This window comes from Leucopleurus acutus (assembly GCF_964270905.1).
Source record: "Leucopleurus acutus genome assembly, chromosome: 12".
Lineage (NCBI taxonomy): Eukaryota > Metazoa > Chordata > Mammalia > Artiodactyla > Delphinidae > Leucopleurus > Leucopleurus acutus.
In genome coordinates this window covers 18,605,997-18,618,851 of record NC_139154.1, presented here as the reverse complement: position 1 = coordinate 18,618,851, position 12,855 = coordinate 18,605,997, and the positions used below count along the sequence as shown (strand labels likewise).

Genomic DNA, 12,855 nt, shown 5'->3' with positions numbered 1-12,855 from the left:
CTCAAATACTGGATTTTATCCACTGTAAATTTAATTACTTTCTACTTTTGGAAAGGGCCTTTGAGAGGAAGGTACATTTAAAAGTGTAAAGGTAATCAGTACCTGTGAGGCAGCTCTGCCCTCCCTCTGGGCAACCCTCATGAGCATGTAGGGCAGGTAGGCGCCCTGAGCTGTCCCCTTCCAGGGAACCTTTTGTTTCTGGACTAGGGTTTCATACACTGCAGAGCAGCACCTGCACTACAACTTCCTGAAAAGTCAACTCTTCATAGAGGCTTGTAAGGGAGGAGTTTGTCCATCTGCAAGTAGAGAGTTTCACAAGGGCTTGTTCGAAGGTGCTGGTCCTGGAAGGGCCCAGGCCCTTCTACTGGCCCAGGCTCCTGGCACTCCCCAGGCCAGAAAAGATGGCAGTGCCAGAAGCTCTGTCATGTGACTAAGGGGTGGCCCTGTGCCCGAAGGTCCACCTTGTGACAGCAGCATAGGAACACATCAGGCTGAGGAGGATCTTGCAAGAAAACTTCAAAACTGGTTCCAACTTGCTGTTTGCTGTTTCAGGAAGGGGCTCAGGGGAATGGAACCCGGCGCTGTGGACACGGTGTGGGGGGGTCCCTCAACTAAAAATGGAGTTACCATGTCGTCCAGTAGTCCCACTCCTGGGCGTGTACCTGGAGAAAATGCTAATTCAAAAGGACACATGCACCCTAGTGTTCACAGCAGCACTATTCACAATAGCCAGGACATGGAGGCAACCCAAGTGTCCATCGACAGAGGAATGGATAAAGAAGATGTGGCACATGTATACACAAAGGAATACTACTCAGCCATAAAAAAGAACGAACTAATGCCATCTGCAGCAACATGGAGGGACCTAGAGGTTGTCATACTGACTGAAGTAAGTCAGAGAAAGACAAATATATGATATCACCTATGTGCGGAATATACAATATGATACAAGTGAACTTATTTACAAAACAGAAACAGACTCACAGACAGAAAACTCATGGTTATCATAGGGGAAAGGGGGAGAGGGATAAATTAGGACTTTGGGTTTAACATATACACATTACTATATATAAAATAAACGACAAGGTCCTACTGTATGCCACAGCGAACTATATTCAGTAACTTGTAAAAATCTATAATGGAAAAGAATATGTATACATATATATGACTGAATCACTTTGCTGTATACCAGAAACTAACACAACATTGTGAATCAACTATACATCAACAAAAAATTTTTTAAAAAGAGGGGAGACCCGTTAGAACAGCCTGTAAGGAAGTTACAAACGTAACAGCCCTTTGAACAGCTGATCATTTTTGTCCTCAGCAAAATTACAAATGGGGAAACTCCAACCGCCAGCCCCCCTTACCTTCTTCCAATCAGAACCTCTGCAGTCACCGCCCCTAGAACCAAGCAGCCAGGTTGAACCAAGTCACCCACTAACAGGCTGGAACGGAAACCCAGGATGGCATCGAGGAGGGGCAGGAGGAAGTGCACGGTGACGGTGGCCAGTGTCCTGAAACGTCTCCCCTTGCTTATATCTTTAAAGGAGCAACATTCGGGCTGGCTCAGAGGAGGGAGCCGTGCTGACCGTAGCAAACACTACAACATGTGCCTTATGCCAAAAATAATTCCCGATGAATTGTTCTAAATGTAAAACAAACCATGTAAGTACTAGAAATAATAAGAACAGGTGAATATTTTTTAAGTAACCTCAGTATCAGCAAAGGCAGGAACCATAAATGGAATTAAACCAAGCATGTGCAAGGTGCCAAGTGCGGTGCTGTCCCTCAGCGAGGGCACAGCATGACACCCTCTCATGGACAAGGATGGGGGGGCCAGCTGTGTCACCTCCAGTGGGGAAGCCAGGACTCAATTTCACAACAAACAGCAAAAAGAAAAAGACAGGTGTATATCACCACATAAGATTTTTTCACTTCTGTAGACCCCCACCTACCATCAACAAAACGAAAAGACAGCTGACAAGTAGGTTTAAAAAGACCACAAAATGTGACAGAGTGAACAGACTGTGTATTAAAAACACTTAGTCATATGAAAAAGATGTACACTCGAAGTCACAAAAGTAGAAGCACAAATATAAGTATAAAAGATGTTCAGTTTCAGAGTAATCAAAGGAATGGAAGTGAAACAAGGTGCCGTCCCCAGCTCCGATGAGAAAGGGAAAGGCAGGTGGTGCTCCAGGTGGTAGCTTATGGGAGTACTCTGGTAGTATTAAAAGTTCAAAAATTTCAGAACATTGAAATTATCCTTTAGTTGTACATTTCTACTGCTAGGAATTTATCCAAGGGAGATCCCTAGGCACGTGTGCCGAGCACAAGATGCAACATAATGAAGAATCAGACCATTCACGGAGTGACATTTCAGCAAGTCACACAACGGGTGGCCAGGCAACCCACAGAGTTGACACCACCCACACTTACGGACGTGGGAGGGTATGAGCAGCAGCTAACACTCAGGAACGCTTGATGCCAATCATCTCACGCTGCCCACTGTGTCCACACTTAGCACGCAGATCTCATGAGTGGTTCCTTCTCTCTCCTGCTGGAAGCATAAGGGGATTTTTCTCTGATACTCACTGTGGGTCATGGTCGATGATCTGGAGAGCGCAATGACCCTGGATTAAAATTTCCTCGGTTCCTGGGACAAGATGCCAGAGTAGAAGGACCTTGAGCTCACCTCCTCTCGTGAGCACACCAAAATCACAACTAACTGCTGAACAGCCATCGATAAGAAAAGGTAAGAACCTACCAAAAAAGATATTCTGTAACCAAAGACGTAAAGAAGGAACCACAACGAGACAGTAAGAAGGGCACACTCGCAGTACAGTCAAATCCCATACCCCTGGGAGGGGGTGGGTGACCCCCAAACTGGAGAGTAATTATATGGCAGAGGTTCCCCCACAGGAGTGAGAGTTCTGAGCCCCATGTCAGGCTCCCCAGCCTGGGGGTCTGTATTTGAGAAGAGGAGCTCCCAGAGCATTTGGCTTTGAAGGCTTAACTGCAGCATCTCCACAGGGCTGGGGGAGACAGGAGGAACTTCACTCTTACAGTGTGTACGCAAAATCTGATGTGCACTGGGCCCAAGGGCAAAAGCAGCAACTTCATACTCAGCACATGGAGGGAGGCTCAGAGAGGGCAAGCAAGCTGCTCAAAGTCACCAGCCAGTGAAAGGCAGAACAGGATAGGGATCCGAATCTGTCTGAAGCTGAATCCCACACCTCACTGCCCTCTACTTCCAACTAAGTGAAAACAGGATTATAAAACAGAAATGTCTCATGTTTACAAACACTGAGCACTCAATGCAATGCCCAGCAGTCCAGCCAGATGGTCCAGCCAGATGCCGGCCACAGAACCAGTCCTCCTAATGTATCCGAATGAATCAGGCAGACCAGGTTTAATGATCTCGTTAGTTGTTTATTGTCATTCTAAAGACTAGCACATTTACAGCATACATGGCTTTGAATGAGCTAAGAATATATAAAACGGTAACTATATGTTTATATATATTAATACTGTCCAAAACAAATAAATAAAAGTACCTTAATGCACTAAGCCTGGCAAATACAATTGTGTAGGGACAAAACTTATTATACAGTATTTGTACGTTTTTAAAGGAAACCAAAGGCAACTGTGCTGCAGACGCTTTCACAGAATCCATGTCACATCTGAGCTTTCAGTGTCTCAACGTTTCTTTTTAAATGGGTGCCTTATATAAGGAGCACTTGATGGAACCTCTATTTTACGGGAACCTGTACAACTGCCTTCCTTCTCCAACTGAAAACTCAAAGCTCCCGTGTGACCTGGGTACCTGCAGCCACCACGATGGGCAATGTGGCCCCCACTCAACGAGCTTTGTAATCGTGCAGTGCCGCCGTGAGACTGAGTACCGCACAGGAGCGGGGGAGTAACGCTCAGGTGGAATACTGAAACCTGAATATTTTCTACGTGATTAGCCAAGTCTTCGACTTTTACGGTGATCCAACATGAAGCCAAAATTAGGAAAATACTCACATAAAGGTGCCACATGCAAAACCGCTAACAGATGACAACATTTGCTATATTCCCTTTTGGTAAATGCAGGTAATGCTCTTCAGACCAAAAAAAAAAAAAAAAAAAATATCTGAAAGTTGTATGAGTAACATTAAAAATACAAGGGAGTTTTAAAAAATGATGTTAAAATGAGTAAAGATGGAAATATATAGATACTAGAAAATGACAAATTAAATGAAATGGTGGAGGTGAAAGACCAAATCAGCCATACTGGAAGCTGTCTCTGCACATGGATCGACACAGCAGGAGAATCTGACACCACCTGCTGCCACCTGTGCAGTGGGCTTGCGGGACACGTTTCTCCACCTCCGCCCTCCACAGTGAACCCAGCTGTGCAGGGGTTGGTGAGCACCAAGGGTCCCTCACTGACTCACCCTCCACACCAGTTCACACTCACCCGTGGGTGTCAGGAGACAGCAGGCTCCAGGTGTGCACTGACTTCTGAGGAGGAAAGGATCTGAAAGGTCACCTGGTTCCACCCTTACCTGATGCCCACCCTCTGTCCCTGCCAAGGGGTGGTCTTGCCTGTGCTTCAGCTCCCCAGGCCCAGGCCTGTTACGTGTTTCCAAGTGGCATTTCTAGAGGAGCCCAAAGAATAGCATTTAGAATTTTAGGTAAAGGAACTTCCTAAGGGTTCACAAGTCATTAGGATCAGTATCATGAATATGTGCCACATACATTTCTTTTACAGCCTTTTAAATAACATGTAAACATAATGATAAAAACAATTGATAAAAACATATAAACTAAGAAAAAACTCTGCTATGTGCAGATGACTCATCATCATCTTATAATAGATGACCAGACATAATTTTCTATGAAATTCCTAAGTTTTATGGTCCATTAATCCCTTTCAAAATCTCATTTTAGGAGATATCTCAACTTTCTCAACAGCCATCTTACATAACAGAATGAGTAGTAACAATTATTGCAGACCTAAAAGACACTTTCATCAGACATTCAAACATGATTGTATTGTCTTCTAGAAGACAAAAAATTGGGAAACCCACCAGAGGACACCAATTTTGAAAATATTTAGGCTTCCACTGTCTCTATGCAAAATCCCCCATTGTTGACTGAGAGGCATCAGACAATACCGCATGCGAGGTCCTGACCTGGGGAAGAAGGGGAGACGTGCCCTGGGGCCGTGGACTACACACGGGGCATAAGGCAACAGGAGCCGGCTGGCCTCATGCCCTCGAGCAGACACCCTGTTCTTTAAGGGACAGGGGTGGCCCCTACTGTGCAGGCGGCTTTGCAGGTATTGTCTTCTAATAAGTCTTATCTCAGGCTGATTTATCAGCCTTTACTTCAACTCCTGGTTCCACCCGTGCTGTTACAGGCAGGCTGATGCACCAGAAGCACTCGCCCTGGCCGCATGAGACAGAGCGAGCGTCTTTCCCCAGAACTTCCCTTAACATTTAACATTTAGTGGTCTGCCCGGGATCCAATCATTTAAACTATTATTTACTGTTTTACATGGAGATTTTTAAAAAGTAGATTGTAAATCAATGCTCAATTTTGAGTTACTCAGTAGAAAAATAAGTTAGGTGAGCAGCTGCCTAAGTGGGCGTTTTAGAAAGTCTTAGCATTTCAGACGCACCTGGCTTGATTCATACAGGTAACTGTTGATATCTGTGCGGTTATGGCTGAAGGCTGTTTAAATGGGCAGTTGTTAACTCTCCACACTAGTGAGCCCAACATTACCTGCTATGGATTCCAACGCAAAAAACATGCTCTATAGACTCTTTAGTGAAATAGTTTTAAAAACATAAAAGTAAAAACCAATCCTTCAGGTCGTCTTGAAGAATTCATATATGACACTAGAGGGTACCCACATTTATTACATAACAGCTAATTAGAGGAAACCGTGTGTTCATGTTTCAACTTTTCCGTAAGTCCCTTCAGGAGGCCTGTAATGCTTGGGGAAAGCCTTCAGCTGCAGGGAATTAAACGCATATTTGCGACTTCCAACATTCTTCATTGTATTTTCTCTTCGACAACCCTCACTGGGGAAAAAACAAGCACAAGAAATGACAGCAGTAAAAAAGGAAAAAAGAAAAGACTTAAACTCAGATGAAATGAACTGATTATTTTCATAGCATTAAAAGAAAGGTTGATTAATTTAAATGGATGCCAGACTCATTTACGACAATACACACGTAAGATGGCGCGTTTCTGAACAAGGCAATTAAGAAGCACAGAGATGGACACAGGCTGTATGGGACTGCGAGGTTTGCATTTCCAAAAGCAGCACTGTATCAAAGTGGAGGACAACCTTTTTTTTTTTTTAAGGTAATGGTTTCATGTATTTCGTGTCTGGTTATCTGAGGGGTCTATCCTAACTAGTGGTTCAGAGGTTCTGTCACATAGCAATTTAAATGGAAAAAGTGCTACTCTTACCAAAAGCCTTTAAAAAGCTGCATTTTTCTATATTAGCAACAGCTGTTAACCGTCTCCAATTCAAAATGCTGATTTTCCTTGCAGAATTCAACATGTAGCAAAACCATCTGGCTAAGAAGGTGGCTGTCACATGCTGTCTCAACCTGGGAGACAGCTGTCCCGGGCACACAGCAGTGCCGCGGGCTGTGCGATGGCTACATGGCTCTCAGCGCTGGGGCGTCGTGAAGAAGTGACCCCACCGAGGTCACCTTCTCCAGGTGAGCTGCCCTCGTGGTCACCTCTCTCAGGAGTGCCACTGAGCCAGTGAGAGCCCACAGGGGCCCCTCCCTAGAGAACCTGCCACCAGCCTCTTCCGCTGCTGCGTTGATCAAGGGTTGTCATTGGCAACCCAGTGGGCAAAGCAAATGCTCAGCAGGAGGATGAGCTGTCAGGCAGGCCTCACATTCCCGAATGCGAGCCTCAGGGGAGCTCTCTGGGAAACGTTCTGATAGACATGAGATTCACAGGCAAAAGCGATTCTAAACAGGAATGACTTCCTATATAGCACAGTGTAAGTTCATAGTTTTATATTATTCTAAGACTAGCAGTTAAATCAACTAATTATTAAATTTAGTACAAAATCCCCTTTATGAGATGTAAAATTTGCAGTTACCAAGAAACAGTGATTTAAAAAAAATATTTCAAGTTGTCTGAAGTCCATTATGTCATGCATTTTAAAAAAATATCAGTGGCAATTGCTCAAGCCTTTTAAAGTGAAAATGACAATCTCATTATTAAGAACATGAAAAATATTTTTGGTAAGACTGATTTTATTCAGAAGATAAACTCGGGTATTTTAGAAAAGTATCCACCTGCTTGTTATATTAAGTAATTTAGTAACTCAGATATGCTTTCTTGTCACGAGAGCCTCAAAGCCCTCAGCTACATGTGTGTCATCCTCACTGAGCGCCTAGGCCATACGAGCAGGGAGCCCTAGAGCAAGTAAAGACCGTGTGGGTCTAACATCCAATAATCAGATAAAAATACTCCGTTTAAAGCAGAAGCTATATAGGTGCTTCTTTAATCTTTGGAAGCTCTTACATTATTGGACTATTTCAGATATGGCTTCTCCATTTGCAAAGAAATGTACACACTTTTCAAAAGCTACCTATCAGTAGTAAATGTCAAACTGCTTTGAGGAACGAAGAAGAAGAATTTGTGAACTGTGACGTTACCTTTTTATTTACATGTTAAAGAGGCTGATTACTGGTTTAGCTGGCTGAATATATACTACACATGAAATTACAGTCAAGATTACACTTTATTTTTAAATTGTGCTTATTTTCCCTCAAATGTTTGAATTTGGATTGAGTTTACAAAATCTGACTAATGAGGCTGATCACACGCTGACTCTGTCACCCAGTGTTTAGACAAGCTCCAGCCTGGGGCTGGGGCCTGAGTCGTGGAGAGAGGCAAGCCCGTGCTGTGGTAACTGGTGTTTCCTGCCGCAGGGGCCAGCCTGCGTCCTAAGGCAGAATACTTTGATCCCTCACAACGGCTGCATTATTTTTAGGAGTCTATAGTACACACCGAGGTGGCCTTGGATAGATTTTTAGAAAGAGGGATTTAATTATTTCAAAGCTACATGATTTTTTTTATTATATCGATAAATTATTTCAAGGACATCTATTTTTTAAAACAAAAAATTAAAATTGAAACCCCAAGTGGCAACTAATTTTAGTGACAGCTCTGTTTTTCCTTTCCGGAGGGGATCTTCCCCTTCAGAACTCATCTGGACACGAGTGTCTTGGTGACCCTGAACATCTAGTCACCTGCGCTGACACTGCCTCAGCGCTAGCATTAGCTCAAAAGCAACCTGAAAACCTTCACCAAGTATCAGTGACTCCCCTTTCTTGAATCATCTTCCCATCTTTGTTTTATCCTGCCTGTTACTTACTAAAGCAGGAAAGATTTCAAATATATATTTAGCCTGACTTCGTAAGGCCTTGGCGACATGAAAACTCAGCTCAAAGGCACGCTGAGCTTCCTTGCTCAGATATTCTAAAGCACCACCACCACCCCCAGCCTCGTCTGATCTCGTGGTGCGCTATCTCCATCTCACCTCGTGACTGCAGTTAGAACGTACTACCTTCCTGACCCACCCCTGAAGAGAAAACCCAAGAATCTTAGCCCCTCTCCTTCCATCCATTTCTCTCTTATCTTAGCAGCCAAGCCTACAGGAAGGCCTGGTGGGCACCATGACAGCCGGGGGCAGACAGCTGGGGACAGGCCATGATGTCCGTGAGGCCCCGCGGAAGGTGCCGGGGGTGGGGGGTGCTTGTCTAGCTGGCCGCGGCCCCCATTTGCTGGGCGGGCGGTGGCACCCGGGAAGAGGAGGGGACACTCTGTGGGGTCAGAAGGGCCTCCCTCATCTGCGCATGGTCTCTGCCAGCCCGGAGGCGGGCACAGCACGTGTCACCCCGGGGGCGGCAGGAGTGCTTTACCCAGAACAGGCTAGGAGCTATGGAACGTGAACCGTAGGCCCTGCCTGCCCTCTTTCCAATAAAGGAACGAGATGGTCTCAGAAAGTCGACTTGTACACCTTGATGTGGAGGAGGACAAGTGGTGGACACACCTCTCCACAAGAGTCACAGGCTGGCAGGACCTCACCTGTGACTAGTGTCATGTTGCTACAACTTAACACCACCAGTCACTTGGCATCTGAAGAGAGACTCCCTCCTGACAGATGTCAGGAGCTGCGCCACAGAGCAGCCACCTCATTCTAGAAAAGACAGAGCGACCACACTGCACTTGTGAGGAGAGTGGACTCAGCTGCCCTAGGCTCCCCCAGTGCTCAGGTCTAGGACACAGCGGGGAGGAGGATGCCCCTTCATCTTAGAATTTAAAGTCTGCACCTGCCCTCTGTCACCCACTGCTTCTGCAGTCGTAACTGCCTCTACAGTTCCCGGAACCCAGACTCAGATCTGAGGCCAAACCAGAGAAACCCCAGAGTCAGTTCTGGAAGTCTGGGGGAGGGAATGGAGAGGCCAGATTTTGTGGTGGACTGGGTTTGCGTGCATGGCTGGGGGTAAAGTTTCTGGAAAAGCCAGCTTCTCTAAATTCACTCCAGTGTTTCTAGAGTGGTGAAAAGAAATCCACTTCCATAAAATGCAATATATGGGAAAGCCAGCTGGAGGCCAAAACAGAAGCACAACATAATCGGAGCTGGAAAACAGAGAAGCCACCGCCCGTTTCTTATGCAGGATCTGTGGGGTTCCCTGTCATCTACTCTGCTGCCTTCAGAGGTGTCTAGCCACCGTTTTCCACACAGGAATGTGAAGGTTACAAATCCTCCCATTTTACAGACATTGCCGTGTTAAAATTAAGAGCGATAAGAACAGAAACCAAAGTGACCTTTTCTCTCTCACACCTCCATCTGGCACAACTGCCCAAAAGTGGACCTTATTTTTTGGTAAATTTTGATTTTTTTTCATAATTAACCGTATTTGATTTGTAAGAGAGAAAAGGTATCTGGACTTGAATCTGGAATTAAAGCAGCAGGGTTTTTTTTTTTTTTTTTTTTGATGAAAAATGCTATTTCAAGAAAAATAAATGTATCTAACTTCAACAGCCTTTTGCTACTCTGTGCATTTGTTCCTGGATCAGTTTAATGACAAAGATTTAAAAGAGTAATTCTAAAGTCACATGCAATATGTTATTTTTATGTGCCTGATTTGATACAATGAGCTACCGTCCTCACAGCTTTGTGTCATCCCAACTTGGAAATAGTAACGTAAGCAAGGAAATGTTATAATTCTGCAAACTGTTTGCTACTATAATTTCAGGGACTACGCTTTGAAATGAAAGCAGAAAGTACATGTCCTATTAAATAGGTTTATCTAGATGAGCCGGTTAGAAAGCATCTACACTTTTCATTTCTCTTCAAAAGGAAAGGAAAGGTTAGCAGTACATTTAAAGAATAGTATCAAATATACAAATTCTTTCCTGACAGAATTCCTCTCTCTAGGAAACAGGGCACAAGAGATAATACAGGTAATAAATAGTTTTACATCAGAAGGTAAGAGATTTGGTACAAGTAATTCCAGGCCAGCTAAACAAAGCAGTAACAGAGCTCTGTAAGAACATGTTACAAGCACTGAAAACTCTACAGAATTTAAACGAACACATCCTCTTGGTGAAATAATTTGGCAGGTGTTTACAATTCAGAACAACAAAATGTCAAACTGTAAGGCATGAAATACATCTCGGCGGACCATGCTCTGACACGCTCCTTCTGTCCAGGCGGATACACGGTGGCTGGACATGTCTGGCACTTTTTTTTGGTGATTTGTTAATATCTCATAACGATATTCATTTGCAACGCAATTTGGCCACCAGGTATGCTACGCTCAGGAAGAGCCACGCAATCAGTAAATTGGGGCTCAGAGCTAGTAAAGGGACGGAACAGAGGAGGCTGGGGTCTAGTCTTAAGTCTCGGATGGGCACCAGGCCGCTCAAGTTCTTCTGGGTGACTACCTCCCGTGTTCCAATGCTGTGAAAAGGAAGAAGGTTGGGAGAAAGGAAAAGAAAAAGGGAAAGAAAATAAAGGAAAAGGAGAGATACATGCAATGGATTTTCTCAAAAGTGTGGGGAAAAAAGAGGAGAACCAAAAGATAAGATTTAAAAAAACATGGAATGAAGCCACAACACAAAGAAAAAGATGATATGCAGAAAAGGGTGTAAAAGGGATACCAAAACAAAACGAGCACAGTTACAAGAAAAACAGGAGAGAAAGAGAAGGGAAAATAAGAAGAAAATACTGTAATCTACTGAAAACAAACACGTGTAGGCCGACTAAATGGTTTTCCATGTTCACACCCTCGGCTGCCAAGCACACGCCATGCTGCCCTGCCATGCTCGCACATGCGGCCAGACGTGGACTCCAAAGAGCAAGCTGAACATGAAGAACCATCGGGGGCGTTTGACCTTCTCACAGGTGCCTGAGCGGCAGGTGGCGCAACTTATTTCGCCAAAGCTGCCTCCTGATTAAACACTCACACGATAACCGTTTCCCTTCAGTATCAACTGCAGGCAGAGCCCTCACCAGACTCGCCTTACAGCGCCAGGGTGTGAGCTACCGTTCCGAGTCATCGTTCTGTGAGATGGGGTCTACCAAGAATGGAGTCCAACCCAGCTCACTGGAAACTGGGGGTCTGTCCCCCTTTGGTGCTACCGAAGAGATGTGCTGAGGTGACGCTCCCGGAGGACCCTGGATGCCCTGGATGCGCCATTCTCACGGGGGGACGCTTGTCATGCCATGAGCACTGATCACGGGGTCACGACCCCGGCCAGGGCAGTCTCGGGGGCCACTGGGGCTACTTAGGAAGGCCCACTGTTGTGTTTCGGTCCCTGCACTGGGGACGGAGGGGCACCACCAGCAGGGAGCTGGAATGGGCTCCGACGGCAAAAGCCAAGCGTGCGCGTCTCTTCCCAGCTCCCTGGTCCGTGGTGTCGCTCGGCAGCCTGAAACAGGCGCTGGCAGGAGTGTTTATGCCACAGAAATTGGCAAACCAGACAGATCAGGTTTTGTTTTTGTTTTTGGAGAGAGCTGGCTGTCAAGCACTTGCTAGCACCGCACTGGCCAGTGCTCACCCGGGGCCTCCAGGACACAAGACAGCTGAGTGTCAGCCCTGCCCCTCCCCCAGCCCACCTGCCCCCAGCCGCCCCACCCTGCTGCCTGCGTGCTCTGCTCCTCCGTCGGGCAAGACGCAAGCCAGAAAGCAAGAGAACCACCGCAGGGCATGGCCAAACTGCCTGCTGCCTCCTTAGGGCTCCGGGCTGCCCCGCGGCTCCTGGCCACGCCGCAGCCAGAAACACCAGCTACCGACCAGCCACCTGGGGCCTGCAGCCTATGAGCACACACGTCTTCCCCACACGGGATAATCCAAAAAGCAGAGAAGTCGGGGGGGGGGGGTGGTGGTAACAGTGTCACATGGAAACAAATGCATGAGGTCGGGTGGACAAGGGTGGTGAGCACGGCACCCGGGGCTGGTGCTCTGAGGATCCCGAGGGCGGCAGAGGCGAGATGGCATCGAGCTTTGCTTTGGTTTTGAATAACTTCTTCAACGATTATTAAGGTAACATGTTCACGGCAGAGGTTTTAGAAAATTCAGAAAAACCTAAATAAACTTAAAAAAGACATCCATGATTGGAGGCAGATGGGGGTTTCAGAGAAGCAGAGGGAGGCCAAGGGAATGATGCCCGTCCCATGGGAGGAGGGTCCTTCCCTACTCAGGATCCCGGGGTCCCTGCCGTAATGTAGGAAAGCAAGGCCGACTTCCCAGGCTCAGAAGCGCTCAGAGCAGTGGCAGGATGATTACCCAGAGGGTGGGTTGGCAGGCC

General features: G+C 46.1%; 1 protein-coding gene across 1 annotated transcript in view; it reads right to left on the bottom strand.

Annotated features, from left to right (window-relative positions):
- Positions 1-5,737: 5,737 nt before the first annotated feature.
- Positions 5,738-12,855, bottom strand: part of INPP4A (inositol polyphosphate-4-phosphatase type I A) — a 128,240-nt gene continuing 121,122 nt past the window's right edge. The window contains exon 26 of the mRNA XM_082851547.1: positions 5,738-6,080. Within this exon, the coding sequence (XP_082707673.1) occupies positions 5,948-6,080 (133 nt within the window). The 3' untranslated portion in view covers positions 5,738-5,947. The remainder of the gene's footprint in view (positions 6,081-12,855) is intronic.